The sequence below is a fragment of the Trematomus bernacchii genome, unplaced genomic scaffold, assembly GCF_902827165.1.
Source record: "Trematomus bernacchii unplaced genomic scaffold, fTreBer1.1, whole genome shotgun sequence".
NCBI lineage: Eukaryota > Metazoa > Chordata > Actinopteri > Perciformes > Nototheniidae > Trematomus > Trematomus bernacchii.
The window spans coordinates 4,496,998-4,518,612 of NW_022987839.1; the positions used below are offsets into that span (position 1 = coordinate 4,496,998).

The 21,615-nt window shown below is 39.7% G+C and overlaps 1 protein-coding gene across 1 annotated transcript; it reads right to left on the reverse strand.

Annotated features, from left to right (window-relative positions):
* Nucleotides 1-377: 377 nt before the first annotated feature.
* On the reverse strand, nt 378-21,444 carry pip4p1a (phosphatidylinositol-4,5-bisphosphate 4-phosphatase 1a). Its single transcript, XM_034153185.1, is given in 8 exon segments — nt 378-3,176; nt 7,209-7,299; nt 9,865-9,917; nt 12,216-12,321; nt 14,639-14,745; nt 19,899-20,047; nt 20,050-20,091; nt 21,261-21,444. Coding segments are annotated over 8 exon segments (810 nt in total). The 5' UTR covers nt 21,379-21,444; the 3' UTR covers nt 378-3,032.
* Nucleotides 21,445-21,615: the final 171 nt, after the last annotated feature.

Sequence of the window (21,615 nt, forward strand, 5' to 3'; positions counted from 1 at the left end):
CGGTTCAGTCTAAAATCCACAGAAAACAACATTCGGTAGTTTTGATCAAGAGCTGCTTGATCCGTTTGGCTGCGGGTAAATCATGAAAAAAGGTTGGAAGATATTTGAAATCACAAACCCAAGAATAGATGCAAAACCGAAGCAGCATACAAAGTAAAAAAACAAGACAGCTGCTCATTATACTGAATGTTGAAAGATGATAATATTTATGATGAAACAGTTTGACTTTCAAAATCTTCCCCGGGCAGCTTTACCTAAAAAAGGGTTGCATCATAAATTACACGTTTTTAAATATAAACACTTGAAGCCTTAAGAACAGAGATATGTGGCATTATCAGGTCATGGGTGTTGTTGAAATAAAAAACAACTCACGTTAGCTGTTTTGTACATCATCATGTCTTTATTTATGTGTAAACAAACTCTGAAAAGAGAATCAGCCAGGTTGATTTTTGGCATTAACATGATGGATATCTTTAGCAGTCATGGATAAAACACGATCACTCCACTGCAAAAAGAAGGTCGTCTTAAACAAGTCATGACGAGTCTGTCCTTCAATCTTATTTTTTTACCTCCAATCAAGATCTTAAAATGTAAAGCACTGACCATAACTTGAAACCTGCTCACTGTAGTGATTTCAAAAAGGGAAAAACAAGTGTCCTTGGTCTAGTCTTGAAGAAAGTGAATAGAAACTCACTCTACTGTTTCTACAATAAATACGATTTTAGGACTTGACTAACGACTCATTTGTGGCCTTTTTTTGCAGCGTGTATAATAAATAACATGACACTTCCATATGAACTGTTTGCGACCTCAGTTCAGTCTAGCAGGGTAACTTTTCTCATCTTACTTGGTGTATGCAGTGTTTCTCACTACTGTATAAGGTGCTGAGTGGGTGTGTGTGTTTGTGTGTGAGAGAGAGAGAGAGAGAGAGAGAGAGAAATGTCATAGCTTTGGGAATGTGATTCAGTCATAATGTCTTTCGTTGGTGCGAGTATGTTGATGCGTTTTGGACACTGTCCAGAGGCTTATTAGGTTAGTAGTTCATTAAAATCATTAAATATTTAACAGGTGAAGAGTTGCAAAAATAACCTTCTTAAAAACAACAGATAAACGTCTGAAGCAATCACAGCATTAGTGTTAAATTCAGAGTGCAACATAATTCGCTTAGTCACTTCCATTGTACATAAACAACAAATATATTTACAATCAAAAAACATAATTTCATAGCAAAGGAAATGTTACCACATTCAGAACCACAGACACATAAGTCATTGTGAGAATGTAAAGTGTTGTGTGTGTGTATGTTACGGACCTATTCTGACCTATATTAGGCGTTGTGTGGTCGGTAGAGCTCTCTTTACAGATTTATTCCACTGGCCTTAAAGTGGAATTTGAAACCAACCAGTAACAAAGCCCTGGAACAGCCTCCATCTTCAATGACAAAAACTGGACACATTTTCACCAAAGATGGTCCAGAACGTAACAAAAATGGTGCATCATGCCGATTGGTTAATTGAGCTCTGATGCAGTTAGATTTAGAAAAAAAAAAAAAATGGGTTGCAATCAGGCGCTATTAAAGCCTGAGGTTCAGTATCTATCTCTGTTTTTTGCTTTTGCTTTTCAGCTGGCAAAACATACAGACAGGTCATTAAAATTCTGCTTTTTCCTTTTCAAAGACAAGTGGTGTGTTTGAAAGCATAAAAGCTTACTACAAACAGGATTCAAGTCTGAAAACACACGTTATACTTCACAGGGTTTTGCAGGTATAAGGAGACTGATATCAATGCTGTGAAGGTTTTTCCCTTCATGATTCTTTTGTCTGTTTCAGAAAGCAAAGCATATCAAATCATCCCAGGCCAAAACATGGAGATGGAGATAAAAGAAACATGTCACTGTCTTTAAAAATGGGGGGGGGATGATTGAGTCACATTTTGGATGTTTATAATATTTCAATTGGAGATTGAAGTTGGTATTATGGTAACGAAAATAGATTTTTAAAAAGATCTGTAGATGTGGTTACACTCCTACAGAACCCAAACACTTTTCTGCAAAGCTGCATGTATGTCACCGTTTCCTTGACTGAAATAAGGACGAACAAACCGTTAGCAGGTCTGTCTTTGAAGAGAGAGGCTGGGACACCTTTTAAAATCTGATTTGTGAGCCGTCGTAACTCTAGAGCAGCATCCTCCTTTTGTTGTGTGCCAGTATGCATTTATGTGGCTGTGTATGTATGTATGAGTGTGTGTGTGTGTGTGTGTGTGTTGAATCCTTCTACCACACCTCCTTTTAAGGCTTTTCAAGCTGCTTTGGATCAAAGTCAGTCCCAGGGGAATAATTCAGCAGAAACACCGAGTTCAAAAACATCACAGCCTACCTTCACGTACTGCTGAATTCATTTTTTTCAGACACATTTCAACACCTACTCGATCCTTTTGCTTCACAAAAGGGGGGGCTGATGTCCCTCCAGCCACACTTCTTCTACTGGCATTGAAATGTTAGCTTCAACTGACTTCATCGCCGCGTTCACAAATCATTTGTTTCTGCTTAGAAAATGTTAAATGCTCTGATACTAAACCTAATGTCAAATTAGGATTGGAGAGGGAGCGCCCCCCTTTAAACACAAAGGGGAAATATTCACGTCTTTAAGCCCTCGTCTTAGAGAGAGAGCAACTGATGTGCCACAGACTGAAGCTAAAATGTATAAACAGCGCAGGGGGGGGGGCGGAGAGAGAGGAAGAGAAATTGTTATAGTTTGTTATAAGGTTAAAATGAACCCCACACTGGCCACGAGATTAGAACAGATAAACAGCACATTAGGCTATACGCATCATCATAATTACCGATAGATAAGCCACCGCCGTCCAGTTTTAGAAACACATCGGATTGAAAGGGAAGGGACAGGAGGAGGAGATTTAAATATAAATTTATATTTAAATAAATATTTGTGTGTGTATTTTGATTCTTTAAAGCCGTCTTTTTCCTCCTGCCTGGCGGAGTTTGATGGGAGAGGAGAGGCAGGGTCGGAGGGGGCTCTATGTGAAGTTCTGGAGGGGCTGGCTGACCCTCATGCAGGACCAATAGAAAGCCCGAACCAGGGTGACGAGGACCAACAGCAGCATCACGGCCCAGGAGGCGTAGATCCCCTGGTAGCTCTGAGCCTGAGCCCACGTCCCCGCCTGAGGAGAGCAAAGAGAAGGAGGAAAGGAATAGAAAAAGGTTAGAAAAGTGTCAGAAGAACTATAATTGCACGGGAAGACTAGGGGTCGAGGAATGTGAGAATTTGGTTAGGGATATTGCCAAATATTACATTACATTACATGTCACTTGTTAGACGCTTTTCTCCAACATACTCAATACTGTGGGCAATCCCCACAGGAGCAATTTGGGGTGAAGTGTCTCAGGGACACAACGACATGCTGACTGCAGTGGGGTTTGAATCTGTGCTCCCCTGATCCCAACACAAGCGCACTTGCCCACTGCGCCACACGCCTCCAAATATCTGGAACAAACTCCCAGAAACCTGCAGGTCCGTCCGCTGCAACTCTGACTACTTTGAAATCCAGGCTGAAGACTTTTCTGTTTGCCGCTGCTTTGAATTGAACTATTCACATCTCACACTGCACTGTAACTGTTATTCATGCTCCTGTGTTATTCATGTTTTATTATCTTTGCTTTTTAATGTTTCTAATGTGTTTTATGCTCTTAATGTCTTTCATTTTTGTAAAGCACTTTGAATTGCCTTGTGTTGAAAAGTGCGATATAAATAAACTTGCCTTGCAACACACAGAGGAAGTTAGACAACATCTGTTATAATAATAATGACATTGGGGTTTTCTATTTAGTTGTGTTTTAAAATGTCTTTACATCATGTATGAGGGTTCTCAGTCTGTGGCTATAAGGATGGTTTTATTGTCTCGTGCTTTTACATTCGTTTCCTTTTGTCTAAATGTATTTATGCTGCTTTTTTTATATACTTATTGATGTACAGAACTTTGGTCAACTCTGTTGTTTTTAAATGTGCTATCTAAATACAATTGGATTGGATTTATCCAAAGCGCCTTACAATAAGTGCAACACCCATGAAGATGATAACTCCGAACAACAAGGAAAGTGCAGATATATTGACTCAAAGCAAGTCGTACTGCTGGGGAATTAGTAACAAGCCCTCAATTCACTTTTTTAAGTGCTTTTATTTTCATTTAATTGCCGAGGTACAATCGATGTTTTCAGTTTGCGACAGGAGATACAGAATTTTGCAGTCCTGATATCAATGGGGAGCTCATTCCATAATAATGATAACATTACTTATACAGCACTTTTCAAAACATAGTTACAAAGTGCTTTATGTGGATTTAAAATCGAGCCGTTCAGAAGGCGACAGAACACGAGGTCAACAATCCACCCCACCCCGAAAATGATGTAGAGCAGTGGCCTTGTTAAGGACAGGCTTTAATAAAGAGATGAGTTTTAAGAAGTTATTTAAAAGATGTCACTGTTTCTGCTAGCCCCAGATTCTTATAGTGATTATAACGAGGCGTCCAATCAGACTGCATCCAGGACCCAGACATTTAAAGCTACAATCACACTTAAAAATGTTCCATGCATTTATTATGCGACCCATTTATGCTGCAGCGCATCGTGCATAATTCATAAAAGTATCCAGTGATTTTTACACTTAAAAAACTGAACTCAGTGTGCTTCTTACATTTCTTATTAAACACATATTATGATGTTTCCATAGTCTGTGATGAATCCACCTGCAACAGACTGAAGCACTGAATTGTTTTCCAAATAATGTTCATGGCAGCATTCAATACTCGAGTGTCTGAGGGCTAAGAGAGAAAATAGCTTTCCCATCAACTATTAAGTGTGCAGCTGCTCAGAAGAAAATTATTTAATGTAGATGGCAAAAGTGACTTTGAGAGAACCCTCAGGGATTCTCTGAGAAAATATGGAAATATGAACGCCTGTTTCAAAGTCACAACACTCGAGCTAAGCTAACATGGGTAGGAAAGGTCAAAACACAGTTATGAAGGCATTGTTTTAATATATATTGTTTTACGACTCAGAAATAGCATATCATTCCTATAACAAATAATATTCTTTCTTGTTTTGACAGCCTGAGATCTGGTGGACGATACACCCCCCCTGGCTCAGATGATTAATGCTATCTAGAATAAACCAGCAGGCATGTTAAAGCACCAGATAAGGTTAGTGTCCGACACACTGTCAAGACAGGCGCTTTTTATAATTATTTTAACGATAGGAGTCTCTTCTTTGGAGGTAATCAAAACAGCTCATGCAGGCAGAGACAAAAGCATAAAACACGCTCAAAAGTCATGTTTAGCACAGCTTTAAATGAATGACTTCCCTCTTCTTCTGTAAATGACGTGTAAAGTTTTAATGATCGGGCTGCTCACAGGGGCCTTCACATTTTACACGGCGTCTTTTAGCTCATGCTGCTGACTTAGGGACACACAACTCCAGAAACGAACAGCTTTTAAGGCGATAAATCGTCCTAACTACCTTCATGTACCGTTAAACCACCGCTTCCCTATTCCTAATTAAATGCAGTCTGGGAATGAAGTTTGATCCGCTACTTGTCTTGGGCCGCTGCCGATGAAGTTTCACTGACGCAGCGGAGATGAAACTGTCAAAGCCTCATGCTCCTGTGCCATTCTGATCATTAAAGCAACCCTTTTTTATTAAACACAACCTGGTCTCAAGTTGTGACATTTATTGCTGCGACACTGGCATAATGCAATACTGTCAATACAGCATATTTATTGTGTGCGCATTGCTTATTGTTCTCCATGCTCGCAGGCACGTATACAGCCTGTCTTCATCTTTACTTTGGAGCCGTTTCATGCTCTTCTTGCGCCCTCTGCTGTTTAAAAAGCAGAATGCATCTACTTCTCTCCAAGTATCCATGCTTTGTCTTCTACTAATCCAAAAAGATCCTTAAATACAAATACGTTATTCTACGTTTTCACTCTTATTTGAACCATTTGAAAAAGAGCAGCAATTAAAAAACTGTAAGTATAAAATGAATGCAGACTTGTAGGTTTGTTTACATACCTCTCTCTCCCTTCTCTCCCCTCTATCTCACCTCTCCACCCTGCCCCCACTGGACCGGGACTTAACACCCCCGCCCCCCACATACGCACACAAAAATCCAGCACCAGTCACTTTTACGCTGCTATGGACATTTTTGCACTCCCATCAACTTTTTTATATATATCCTGCTTACTTGAAGTAAACGGAAGTATTTTGGGTTTTTTTGTAAATTATTGAGTGTTCTTGCATTTTAATGTGTGATTTCTTTTTTATACCTCGGGACTGTGGGAAACAGTATTTTGATCTTTCTGTGTGTACAAACATATTTTGAGATTGACAATAAAGTTGACTTTGACAGTCAAATAAGAAAGGGAAACTAGGCAGGAATAATATCATCTCCTCTGCCTTTCAGTGGGCGTTTTGCAGCCGGTGTTGCAACCTGAACACGGATTACAGTCGGACTCGGCTGCGCCTCGGCTGCGCCTCGGCTGGATCTCACTGACAAATAGAAACCTGTCACAAAACCAGAGCAGAGCGTCTGTGAGGGGCACAGCCTCGTGTTTAACAAACGACTACAGAGAGAGATTGTTATCGTATTCCTTCTTCCTGCTGCCTCTGTTTTATCTGCAATTGTAAGGTTTTAACATTATGAAATGAAAAAGGAATGACAGATTTGGGGAAATATGAGCTCAGGGTTAATGCTCTCTGTAATTTGCAGCATCTTAAGCCTGCTAAAAAGTGGTAACATAAAATGCTACATACAATGACAATTATGCTTTTATCCATTGTATATAAGTGCAAGTTAAATAGCAAGTTTTGGATTGTTGACCACTAAAAATAAAGACATCATCTTGAACTCAGGGATTTTTTTTTTTTATTGTGCTGGCATTTAACAAACTTAATATTAACTGTATGTTCATTATTATTATTATTATTATTATTAATAATCCAATAAATCATGTTTAGCTGAATGTGTTGAGTTTCGGACTGAGAAAACTCGACATTAAAAGATATCACCTTTGACATTTTATACTATTTTCTGACACTTTAGAAAGAAAACAATGAATCGATTAAACCAGAGTATGACAGGCTGATTAATCGATCATGAAAAACATTTTTAGTAGCAGCCCTACTGGGGGCGGTCGACTCACCATCAGCCCGGCAGTGGCGATGCTGAATAGCAAGCAGAGTAGAAAACACCACAAGCTCCGCCTCCGGGGATACCTCTGACCAATGGAGGAGCTGCAGGACCGACAGAGGAGAGAAGGGAGAAATTAATTTCATTAGTAAATAACATTTATTACAGCTTAATGATGACCCTTTGTTTTAAGTATAATTCTCTTTTCCCAGCAGGCACTATTGACTTGTCATAGCAGGGAAAAGCTCAGGCGTTATTAATAACATAACGGTGGCTATGTTCTCTCCCTGGTTACCAATAGAAAATGACAGACTACATGAATAATACCAGGACCCTGAAACTGCTAAATGGACTTCAGCCATCATTAATTGTATCATTTATTAAATCTGTGCTTTTCCTGCTGTGACATGTCCAAATATATTATGTGAAAAAGTTATATAAAATGGCAGGAATGGGGGTTCAAATGTATCTTTCATATTTTGAAGCACACAAAAAGCTCCAGGATCAATCATTTTAGCTTGTGTATTTGGGGAATTTACAACCGTTTTATTACTGCCACCAGAGACGAAGTGCAGGACGGATATAACACATGACAGATGAAGGTGATACACCTGCAGAATAAACCTCCTGCAGCACCTGGCCAGGCTTTATCCAGCTGCTGGAGTTATTTTTTTATTTGAAAAGCTTACATTTTGATGACTAGAGCTTTTCATAAAGACAGTCACGATGCACCTGTGAGTGGCAGTCATACAACACTCACTGGTAACACTGTCAGTATAGTGAAGATACAAAGACACAAGGCCACCTGTTGCTGAGTGTGACAGCCAGAAACGTTCAAACACAAGCTCCCTCTTTTTAATTATGTGTTTGACGTTTTACCTTGAACATGGTTCTGTTGATTATTCAACGCATAACCAGAAATCACAAAATAGTCATATCAAACTGTAACATCAAGGCTTTGCCATTCTTGAACTACTTCATTTTGAATTGATATAACATCACAGGAAGCTAATGACTCCCATGATACTCCCATGATACTCCCATGATCACGGTTTAAGAGGCTTATGCAGATGGAGGTATAGGAATTTGGTTTACTGCAAAAATAAAAGGGAATTCCTGAGGTTCAAAACATACATGAGCTAAATCCCACAGATTAGCACACACACACACACACACACACACACACACACACACACACACACACACACACACACACACACACACACACACACACACACACACACACACACACACACACACACACACACACACACACACCACACACACACACACACACACACACACCACACACACACACACACACACAACACACACACACACACACACACACACACACACACACACACACACACACACACACACACACACACACACACACAACACACACACACACACACACACACACACACACACACACACACACACACACACACACCACACACACACACACACACACACACACACACACACACACACACACACACACACACACACACACACACACACACACACACACACACACACACACACACACTTCAAACCACATTTGTTGGCGTGTGGCCTTAAAAATAAAACAATTTAGCTGAGGTCAGAAAACAATTTGCTCCCCCGCAGCAGGTAGCCAAACACAAAGAGAGGCACGCACCTGTAGGCCTATTAACAGATATTCAGAGCTTCATTCCAAAACCTCAAAAGAAGCTTTGAATGTGAACAGAAATGAAATTCCCTTCGGCCCTTTCATATCTACAGAGCCAGGGCTTGGCATTTTCCTTTCAGTGACACACAGAACACACAGGTAGCAGAAGAATGAATTTGCTTAAATGTGACCAAAGATAAATGCATTGGATTAGAAATCACTTTTGTCTTATTATCATTAAAGGTCCCCTATTATACTCTTTTTCATCAATATATTACAGGTCTCAGATATATATATAAAACATGTCTCAGAAGTGTTTGCCTCCAAACACCAAACAGATCATTGCAGCATCCCATAATCCCCTCTGTTTCAGCCCTGCTTCTAAAGTGCTGATTCTCTGTCTGTTACTTTAGATGAAAATAAGGAGCCCCTCCCCACGCCCCTCTCTGAGAGATATTTGGTTAAAAAGAACCCAATGGTGCTCTAGGAGGAGATTCAGGTGATAAGGTGGGAGGGGGGGTTACCTTGGTTGGTGATTGGCTAATGGTTACGCAAGCCAAAACATCGTTATGACATCATAAAGTGGGCAAAATCTGATCAGCTCATTTTCAGACAGGTTTTTATATAAATGGATCAGGACAAAAAGAGAGAGAATCTTTGTTCCTGAAACTTTCAGAATCTCTTTCCACAGAGGGGGGGGGGACATGTTGATGTAGAAAAGACATGGAAAAGTGGATTTTGCATTATTTGTGACCTTTAAACAATTTGTATAAAAGTCACATATAGAGTATGACAGATTTTCACAACCATGTTCGTCTAATTTAGGAAAAGTCCAACACAACCTCTGAGGCTGGTGAGAAAAATGTGTCTCAGATCTTTATCCATAGCCTTCTGGCTCACTGTGTGTAGGATTACTGAGTGAAAGCTTTAGCAGAATGCCTGAGGATGTAAATCTACGATGTTAACGTACAGTGGGGGTGAAGGCATGTGATGGATGCTTACAGCTACTTACACTTTCCTGCAGTGTGGGCACCTGGCCAGCGTCCGGTCTGTGAACTCTGTCCACTGAAATTACAAAGAGAAACATTTGTCAAATGATCCACGTTATTGATGACAAAATGTTCAAGTACTGTGATTAGAATTCATATAATCTCATTCTCGATATTGCAGCCTTAGAATTAGCTGTTACTTACACCATGCGTATGAATACATATTGAGAATTGTTTAATATGTAGACCTATATAACACACTACAGAAGATTAAAACCCCAAAAAGCATAGCAGGGCCTCTTTAACTCACACTGTAAACATACACAGAGTTTCAAATATATTTGGTTTATACACAATCTAGGCAAGTGCAAATGTGTTCAGGTGTTAAAAGTGCAAAGTCCTTCACGGTTGTTTGTAATACTTTGGTACTTGGAATTAGGGATTTCATTTTTATGATGCGGTTGTCCTGGTCTGAACTGGTGGTGTAAAGGGCAATTGTCTATAAAGTTGTGTCAAATGCCAAGACAAAAGTAAAAAAAACAATTATCTGAGAGCAAGATAAAGTTGTTCTTTCCCTGGTAAACAATCCAAAAGTGGAGAAAAGCAACACTCCTTACATTTCAGAAGCATAATGTAATACATGTCTGCCTGAAAAATATCTTAATTATCTATTGTTGGTACACAGTGAGTTGATTGCTCGGCTGATTAAATGCACTGATGGGGGCGGTCTTATTTAAATGTGCCTGCTGATGCTGCTGTATTGTTTTGATGACATTTAAACATAATCATTCCAGCTCTTGCTAACATCCAAAAAAAAAGTGAGAAAGGAATCTTCTCTCGGGGTAGACATTTGTAAAACCCTGCAGAGCAGAATACACTGTGTGCATGCTGTGCATTCGTCTTGTTTTGAACAAACACTCTGTATTGGAGGCGCAGAGAACATTATCGCTCCATCTTTGATAAAGGGATCACGGCACTGCCACCCAGGGCACATATTTGTATTTTCATTCCGCCTCCCTGTCTTTACGCAGGTAGGGAAGGTCAGACTGAATGCTAAACACCCTGAAGCATCACTTAGCCTCCAACTAAATCCTTTCTCTCCTCTCACTCTGCAGCCATCCTCACTTCCCCCGTATATTTAAACCACCGTTACCTGTCCTAGACATTGTTAAAAAGCACCAAGTTAAAATTCCCCTTTAGCACACAATGGACTGAATATATCAGCGCAGGGTGGACAGGGTTATTGATCCAAACCAATAACTCAACATTCACTTGGCCTGGTGCAAATGGGGTTTTGGCTTTTCAATCATTCACCGTTCTGGCTGTGCTTCAGAACATTTCACAACAAAGACCTTTCAGCTCGACTGAAACTGTCACGAGATATTTCAATTACGACTGATGGCAAATGCCATAGCTGTTTTATTATTCGGCTATTGTGCATTATAGTGCAGCAGCTCCTCATACTGTGGCTGTTTTTATGGGATCTTGGCTCCCTGTGGAGGCTTTTTATTGGTGGTGCCTGTTTGGATGTGTCATTTAAAGAGATGGGAGGAAGGGGTCTGTGCCAGAGAGTTAATCAATTGAACTGATTTAGAAAATTCCTTGTCATAGAGGATGATAAGAGCAATCAATCATTGACTTTGTAAATACAACCTGTGCTTCTGACGGCATTCATACCTTCAAAGTGTTATTATTTTAAACCTCAGACAATGCAGCAAGAGCCATATATCTTATAAAACCTACGACAGAAATCCAATGACATTATTTATATATAAATTCATTAGAATCTGTACATAATAAAAAGAAAAGGAGAAAGCTAGATAGTTAACTATTTTGGTGGAATTTGACAGTTTTCGTACGAATTACAGAAATTAGATAAAAAATGGCTCAACTAGTGAGCTTTAGATGCTGGAGGAGTTTAGTCGGTTTCCCGTTTCCACTCTTTATGCTACGCTAAGCTAGCCCTCTGGTGGCTGTATATTTGACAGACAGACAAAAGATCTTCTAATTTAACTCTCAGCAAGAAAGCCAATCTACCAAAATGCTAAACAAATCCTTTGACTGTATTTCTTTAAAGCCACAAAAACATTGCACATTCACAAGAACATCCATAACATTCATCTGTTTGCAACTTATCAATATTCCATATATATGTATATAAACTATTCTGCACTATTTCTATTATATTCTATTTTATTGTATTTACTTGCACTATTATCTGTTATATTGTGTTGCACTGTTGGAGGAGCCTGTGACCTAACCATTTCACTGTCATAACTACACTGTAGCTATGCACACATGACCATAGAAGCCTTGAACCTTGAATGAATCTTGTTCTGATAACATGTTTTAAACGGTGAGGGAGGATTGGTACCAGGAAGGTGTTGTTGCAGTGTCCGCAGGAGACCCGGGCCCCGGCGGGCTGGGGGTCGGGACTGGCCGGACCAGGATGAACCGGACCCAGATTAATTATCCTCTTACTGTAAAAGAGAGACAGAGACATTCAGCGTTAAGAGCAATCTAATAATCACTGCCTGATGTTGTGAGCAGTCGTGACGGAGAGGAAAAGAGCTGACGACGGTTTCACTTTTTTGGGATCCATCAGCAGCCGATCCTCTCATTAGCACTAACACTGCTTTTCTACAATCAGCTTCCTCAGACACCTACAGCCGCTCAGAATCAGACGGCAGCACAGAGATGTGTCAGCAAGTCTGGTCTGAATGCAAAACAGAGAGAGTGTGGAGGTGAACTTCTCACAGTAATTGAATGCAGCAGGAAAAGAGGCCTCTGTGGATTATATACATCGTTTAGTATCAGTCTAATTAAATAGGTTACTTTAGGTCAACTCAAATAAAACCAGCAACATTAAAGGGGCTTCATATCAGTATGTAGTGTCTCTCCTGTGACATGTTTCCATGCTTTAATGTTCAAAAAGCTCTTTATTTTTCTCATACTGCCTGTGCTGCAGCCCCGCTTTTCACCCTCAGTCTGAAACCAGAGCCCAGTCTGCTCTGATTGGTTAGCTGGCCGGCTCTGTTGGGATTGGTCAACTTTAGAGATGTCCCGCCCTTTAGCCACGTACAATGTGTTGGAGAGCTAGCCAATAGAAGCGCAAGTGTTATGCTATGTTCAGGAAGTAAATGTGCAATGGATACATTTCAGTGTGTGGGAGAGAAACTCTCTCTGTAGGAACACAGGGATGTTATCCTTTGCAGACCATTTACATGCACTAAAACCTATAGAACACACTATATAGGGTTCATACACTTTTTCACCAATGATTTTCAATGACTTTTCCATGACCTTTACCAAATTTTCCATGACCAAAAAAATGACTCTTTCTCAGCGGTACCACTGAAAATGGTTTATTTTAACATGGAACGGGAAAATAAGGTCTGAAACATGTTGTGCCTATCTAAAACAAATCAAATAGTAGGCTAGCTTCTACACGTTAAAGCAACTAAAATCTCTCACCAGCAAAATACCTCGTCAGTTAAATGCCATTTTACGTTTCATTACTATACGATACAGTATGTATTATCATTATAGTATTACTATTTCGGCGATTAGCTAAAATATAAATTATATTTGATGCAACTTTAGTTACATTTCCATGACTTTTCCCAAACTTTTCCAGGGCCTGTAATTAGCATTTTGAATTTCCATGACTTTTCCAGGTTTTTAATGACCGTAAGAACCCTGACTACAGGAAAGGGAAACCCCCAAAAAGCAGAATAGGGCACATATATTATATATAAGTATTCACAATTTAGAGACAATATTTTCAAAGAAAGTTCAACACAGTAAATTCAAAGCATAAATGGCAAAGCAAATCACTTGAAGGTTCTTCCTGACATATAAGGACGAGTCATTTGGTTTGAAAAACTAAGTAAGTGGTTTCAAATATTCAAACATGAAATCGCTAATTAGCCTTCAGCCTTAACCTCTGATCTGCACTGACGGATGAATTATGAGCTTCAGATCTTTATGCTGACAGATTCTGTGGAAGTACCGTTTCACATCCTACATGTTTAGAAAATTAACCAAAGAAAATATGGCTATAAATGTTGCTTTTGAAAATGGTTTACCTCAGGCATCAAGAAAATGCCTCTCATCTGTGTTACCATGACACCATCAGCAGCACGATGTTCAGATGAGCTGCCAGAGCCGTTACCTTCCACTGACTGTTATCTGCCTTCTGTTTTTTTACAATTAAATAATACAACACCGTGGCATCTGTCTGGCCTGTAAATATGTTTAACGGCTTCCCTGACATAAGGCATTTTAAACTTTATTTCCTAAACGGTTCTGAACTTTTAGCAACCTTGTAATGTTGTCTATATGCACTGAAAAAAAGTGATTTACTATAGCTCCTTTTCCAGCTGTTCCAAAGAGACTCATATTATATGGAATTGAATTTGCCAAGTGTGCATCTGGTTAGCAGGAATTGAGTGCATCATTAAAGCAGATGAATGAACTCTGTGATTTCAGCTGCAAGGTGCAGATTGAAAATGTAACATAATCCGTATCCCTAAGGCCCCAAATAAGACACACAGTTAATGCTGTCTATTATCCAGGTATAAAGAAGTGGAACACATGATGTGGCTTGTTCTAATAACGCTGTGTTATCCTCATCCGGCTCGCTGAGCACTGGGAGCACAGCCGCAATTTAGGGACTGCTGCTCCCTCTGCGCCTTGTTACCTCTGCTTCACTTCACTCTCACACACACACCTTGTTCTCGCAGTACCACGGTGATGCAAACACACACACACACGCTGCTGGAAAGAGCTGCTCACCAATATGGCCGGGGACAGGCGATCCTCTGGGAAGTGACTTTGCAGATGAGCAGGCAGTTGCAGGGGCAGCGGACGTACTTCTTCCCTGCCGGGGCATTTTTAATAGGCTGCAGAGGGAGACGGAGACACACAGGGGGACGAGATAAGAAGACAGCAGAACATCCACTTAGAACGGGAGTAGATAACAAGCCAATTATTCTTGATGGACGAGAATTAACCAATACTACGCCACAGAGAGAGGTATTCTGGGAGATATTGGAAGTGGCAGTACTGCAGTGCCAGGTTTTATTACTTTAGTTATTAAGGCAATGATAAAGGAAGTTGCAAACTTTAACTTGTTGAACTTTTACAACGGAAAATGTGCCGATTCTATTCTAAGGATAGGAGGATTGTGAGGTTTATGTTATTTATTAAACATCATTACATTTTACATTTCAGTACACATTGGTGGTGATGACTTTAAGTACATTACTTCTGTACTTCTCCTGAACATTGTGCATTCAAGATTTGTACTTGCAATGGAGTATTTTAGGTATTTCAATTTGTACTTAAGCTAAGGAGCTGAGTACTTCTTCCCCGTCAGTTACAAATTATTCATCTAAAGCGACTTACATACACCTCAATACCGTAGACATGGTTTCAGTATCATGCCAAAGGACACTTAGACATGTTGACTGCAGGGGGTTGGATCAAAATGCTGACCCTCTGATTTGCATAACAGCGCACAGTTGCCCAAAAGTTCAGGAGCCGCTAGTTTGAATATTTTGAATACTAGTAGGTCATTTAAGACCAGAGCGAACACATCAAGAACCGATTTAATTGGCTTTCTGCAAAGAGACTGGTTTATTTAGCGCTGCATTTTACCTTAATATCAATATAGAAGGAAATACAGACAACATTTTCAAGAAATGCTTCAAAAAAATGTACTTGCATGTGCTAACATTTGGTAATATTCTGCAGGCTCCTATAGTATGTTTACAGATGTGTGTTGCTGTATGCTGTATTCACATTAGTTACAGCATGGCTTGATGTATACAAATCTAAATATATTCTTACAAATGATATACTCAATGAGTGAGTAACCAGATAAACGTCTACTTTGTGTCATCTCACTAGGTCACAAGATACTGCCGGCCAAGATCAGCTGTGAAGGACGGGGAGCTGAAACTGTGTGTTTTTACAAAACTCCAACTTTATTAATACCCTGCCTTGTTCTGGACTTAATAGAATATCCTGCTGATGGCTCTCTGCGCTGCGTCATTACACCCCGACTGACCAGATCTGCTTGAGTCCTGCGAGTTTCCTGCTTCATCATCAATTTCACTTACAACAGAAGTGGGAGTCAGGCTTATTTCTGCAAGGAGGTAATGACAGGGAGTGAAAACTAATATTACAAGTAATCATTTACAGGGTGGATTGTACAATTTCAGTCGTCTTTAGTTATTAAACGTATTGCCATATTCACATGCGGCAGTGTTAACAATCATATTATTTTAATGCAGTCTAAAATAACACACCTGCAATGAATTCTACCTTCATTAATATATAGTGTAGGTGATCTTGAAGCTTGTGGTCAAACTGTATTGCGCTATAATGACCGGCGTTTCAATTATTCAGCCCATTTTTTATAACAAAATATATTAATTTAAAGTGGACCTATCATGCTATATTATAATAATATAGTGTAGGACCATACCTATACAAGGCATATTTATACTTTTTTTTTTTTTCAAAATACCAAACAGATCATGCATTTTAGCCATGCCTCATTTTGCTCAATTTGACATTTTTTAGCTCTGTTTTAGCAAGGTCAGATTCAGTGAGAACAGCACCACCTACAGGCCTGGCATATGTACTACAGCGTCTCCAGCGCTTTCGAACGGCAATGGCCGTGGCTGTCTCCTCCTGATTGGTGGAGTTGGCCCAATAGCCGTAGCGCCACTGTCCTGACGTCAGGACAGTGTTCAAATCTGGATCAGTTTTTATCAGATCCGTTGCAGCCCCTTTTTTAGAGATTTGGGTATGGAGGAAAATAGAGAGGGTTGTGTTTTCTGACACTTGGTGAGTTCCCTGGAACACCGGGGACACATATTCATGTAGAAAAGACGTACAAAAGTGCATTTTGCATGATAGGTCCCCTTTAAATTATATAATGTGCAGCTGCAGGAAATGAACCTTTTCCAAATTATAAATGTATGATCAGAATCCCTATATTTTTGTATGGCACACATTATAAAAAATATAAACAAATAAGCAAAAACAAATTAGCACGAAATAAGTAAGTAGCAGTATTGTAAAACGCAACTAAATATCAAAAAGTGTTCAAGACACACACACATGAAATTGTAAATACATTTTAAAGTGACAACGACTTAATTGTAAATAACTGTATATTGCACATGAGCGGTGGTAGTGCACAACATTTTTTATATTATTAACAGTTTTAATGTCTGTTATAATGCTATATATTCCTATACAGTAATTGCTATGCCTCATCTGTGGCTATGAAACAACCTTTTTTTACTTAGTTGAGACTACTTATATTGATCGTGATCCCACCCCAACTTTTACAATAACAGCAGGGCAAGATAAAGTGTTATAAATTACAATATGTCTAATTCATAAAGCTTATTAGCAATGGTAGACTGACACAAAGAAGAGCTACTGATTGACAAAGATACATCTGTTTTGATTTGAGTCGACTCCAGCATGTTTCACACTCATTTACGTCAAAATTAAACCTCATCTGTACGTCTTATATGGTTGTTTTCAACAATCTATATTTGCACACCGTGACATATTTCTTTAAAAGTACATATGTTCCCTCCATCTGTGAATCGCTCATATTGCCAGTCGGTACATCTGGACACATTTCTTATTTCATCCTCCATCTGTACGCCGATATGCACAGCTAGTGATGCACGCTGTTGAAGCCCCTTTACCCACTGACAGCGCTGAAATTACATGCTGCGTTAACTTCAGCACAACTGTCCAATTTCTCAATCGTTTAGAGTCCTTTCTCTGTGGGAGCTCAAAGAGATGACTAAAACTCAATTTCCCTTTACAAGTGTTTAAAGAGGAAATATTATGCAAATGTTTAGGTCCATATTTGTATTTTGTGCTTCTACTTTGACATGCTTTTAATGTTCAAAAAACACACCTCTTCAGACTGGCTTTTAATATGTGAATGATGTTTGTGTTGCTGTTTTAATATTTGTATTCTATTATATCTCCATTGAGCACCTGAAAAAGCTCTTGGAAATGAAATGTATTATTATTATTATTATTATTATTAAAAAGCTCTTTATTTGTCTCATACTGCCTGTGCTGCAGCACCTCTTTTCACCCTCTGTCTGAAACCAGAGCCCAGTCTGCTCCGATTGGTCAGCTGGCCGGCTCTGTTGTGATTGGTCAACCGCTTAGAGATGTCCCGCCTCTTAGCATATCACGATTAATGTTATTTAAAGGGGACCTATCATGCAAAATGCACTTTTGTACGTCTTTTATACATGAATATGTGTCCCCGGTGTTCCAGGGAACTCACCAAGTGTCAGAAAACACAACCCTCTCTATTTTCCTCCATACCCAAATCTCTAAAAAAGGGGCTGCAACGGATCCAGACTTGAACACTGTCCTGACGTCAGGACGGTGGCGCTACGGCTATTGGGCCAACTCCACCAATCAGGAGGAGACAGCCACGGCCATTGCCGTTCGAAAGCGCTGGAGACGCTGTAGTACATATGCCAGGCCTGTAGGTGGTGCTGTTCTCACTGAATCTGCCCTTGTAAAAACAGAGCTAAAAAATGTCAAATTGAGCAAAATGAGGCATGGCTAAAATGCATGATCTGTTTGGTATTTTGAAAAAAAAAAAGTATAAATATGCCTTATATAGGTATGGTCCTACACTATATTATTCAAATATAGCATGATAGGTCCACTTTAATGTCAAAATAATTATCTCTAAGTAAAAAAGAAATGTAATAATGGGACCATTGTCAATATAACAACTAATGTCTATGGAGTTGCTGTTTGTTCTTAAGCTTCTCAACATTTAAACATATCTTTACATTTATTTTCACTATCTCTGTAAAGCGTCTGTGAGCACCTGTAAAAGCACTAACAAAATTAATCTATTATTATTATTATTATTATTATATATTTGCCTCCTGATTTTTCCCATCAGCATTTCACTCAGACTAGGTAAATCAATCTGGCACTTTTACACTTCAGACTGCCTCTTTAGGAAAATAGTGAACATGACCTGTCATACCGAATTATTATTAAATGTTACGGTATGGGTAGATCAAAATCCAGTTCATTCTCCCCACTGGTTATTAATAAATCAAACACCTACATGTGCTTTTAGTCTACATCTTGTCAAGTGAATTGACTAGTAAGGAGCTAAATGTGTGTAGCATCACACAGGACTGATAACATCAAAGAAGAAACAACATCAAACGGTCCTCAGAGATCAAAAGATTAACATTTAGCTTTTAAATTCATGCAAGTGTTAAATATTCATATCATATTTCCTGTGATTTGCCTGCATTTCATTCACATCATAAATCAACAGCTGACAGCATATCACCTTTTTCAATGTGACTCAATGTGAATCTGTTACTGCACCAGTTCAAATATTTTGCACTCACCAAACCAAACAAATTAGATTAAAAGTAATGTCATATTTTGGGTAGGATGAACCAAATAACGCCGTAAGGAGTCTTGGGAAATAATCTTTTTGTCATTGCAGGAAATATACAGACTGTACACTTTTATAATCTTATTTATTTATAAGGGCTTTTCACCCAAATGCAACAAAAATAAATGCTTTCAAAACAACTTAATATCAGGGAACATTCACATGAGGATTATAGGCGCTCACTGTGAGGTATGTGGATCAACCAGAGTCATTGGGATACTGATTATGGAAACTGAGCTGTATTGAAAGTTTTTCCTAAATTAGAAGCTTCTTTTGAGATGTCTGTTTTTATTATTTATAGTTAGTTATAGTGTGGTTATATACATTTAACTTATAGTGCTGATGCGCGCCTGCCTATGCATGCAGCAGGAAGGAAAGCAAACCGTTTTTAAAAAGCAATACAAAAATTGGGATTTAGAGACACATATCTCAAAAGCTTGGTTAATGTATTTGGTGATTTGTATGAAACAACCCATTGACAGAGCATAATGGTCAAGTATTTGTGCATGTGTGAGTTGCAACTGTATACACTGTAAACTGATTCAGTGTGTCAAAACTTACCGTAGCTTCATTGCAAACGCCACACTTCACCACGTGCTGGTGGATCTTTCCCTCCACAGAGATCAGGCTCTGACACACCCTGCAGCTGATCACAGGAGCACTGCCACTCTCTGGGGAGGTGAGAGGGGAGTAGGGCGGAGGGTCCTCCCCAGGAGCACAGAGGGCTGAGTGGGGCTGGGGAACGGAGGGAAGCCTGCACAGGGACGGATAAAAAGTAACAAATAGAACAGTGAATACAAAAGTAGTACAGCCAGTGACATATGATCGGATTGTTGAGGGGAACAAATCAACAAGAGTTGCACAATGGACTGAAATTCACATGACAAGTAACAGCTTACATTAGGATTAATAAGATAATAAGATTTGGTCTCGAGGTGTACTGAAAGGAGCTTTAGAAGAAAAAACACTCCTGGAATGCTGAGCGGGTTAATTTCAACAAGTAAGAGTCTAAGTACTAGTGAGAGACCCGAAAAAAATACAACAATGACGAGAGAAAGGGACAGTTTCAGTAAGATGCAACTTAGCAAGCAGACTGAATAAAGCACTTCATAGCAGCTAAACACAATTAAGGAGCCATAGCTCATGCTTTTTCCATAATGTTACACACAGGCCCTCCCTTCATGAGCTGCCATTGGTTGAAGCTCTCTCTTGCAGCATCCCTTTTCAGCCTCCTTACTGGCTTTCTCATATGTCAATCAAATCAGGTGTTTCTCAAGATGCTAGCTAGCTAGGTGGTACTGTTATCTAGCTTGCGAGCACCGTGGGCATCATTCAACTATTGGAAAACACGCAACAATAAGTGTCAAGAAACGTTAATAAAATATATGTGTGCTGTTCTTTTTCTGAGCTGCAAACTTCATATTATGCGCATGCCGGTGCTAATTGAGCTAGCTAACAAGCTAATATATAACGGTTGCTAGGTTAGCTAGTTAGCACAAGGCTGATTCCCTTCTGCTTCACGTCCTAATAACACAAAGTCAATCACATGTTATCCCCCAGGAGATGCTCATTAAGATATCAAGCTTACATTATACCCGGCATTAACACAGTGAGAATAGGCTGGTTCAAACAGCTGAGCTAGCAGGCTTATACATGTTCATTTAACTGATCAACGTTTTACCTTGTTGTTGTGATATCTTCTTTTAACAGTTACCTATACAAAAGCATTTTTAATGTAACTCTTATCTGTACTGTCCTGTATTTCACTCTTACTCTGTTGCTGCTTTAACACCTGAATTTCCCATCAATTAAGGTCCATCTTAACCAGAATGCCCTGTCAGTGGATGCTAAGCTAGGCTAGCTGGATATCCCTCTGCTTCTCATCCTGATAACAACACAAGGAAAAGCTCCATGGAGACTCACTCTGAGGTTTGTTCGGTGCACCGTAAGGAGCGGCACCGGGAGACACCCCGCCGTTACCGCTGACAAGAGCACCATCTCCCAGATCCGATAGTAACGGGGACCTCTCGCCGTCCGCCATACCGAGAGCCGGGCGTGGGGAGGGGGAGTGGGAGCGTGAATGCAGACCAATACGGTGTGTATTGTTGTGTCGGAAACGCAGGCGTCACATGATCACACCACCAGTGCTGCTGCTGCGGTAACGGGACCGGGGGGCGGGGCTTAGATCACCCGGGAATGGGATGCTGTTTAGGTTTTAATCAGAGGTGGGAGAAGTACTCAGATCTTGTACTTAAAGGTCACCTATTGTGCAAAATCC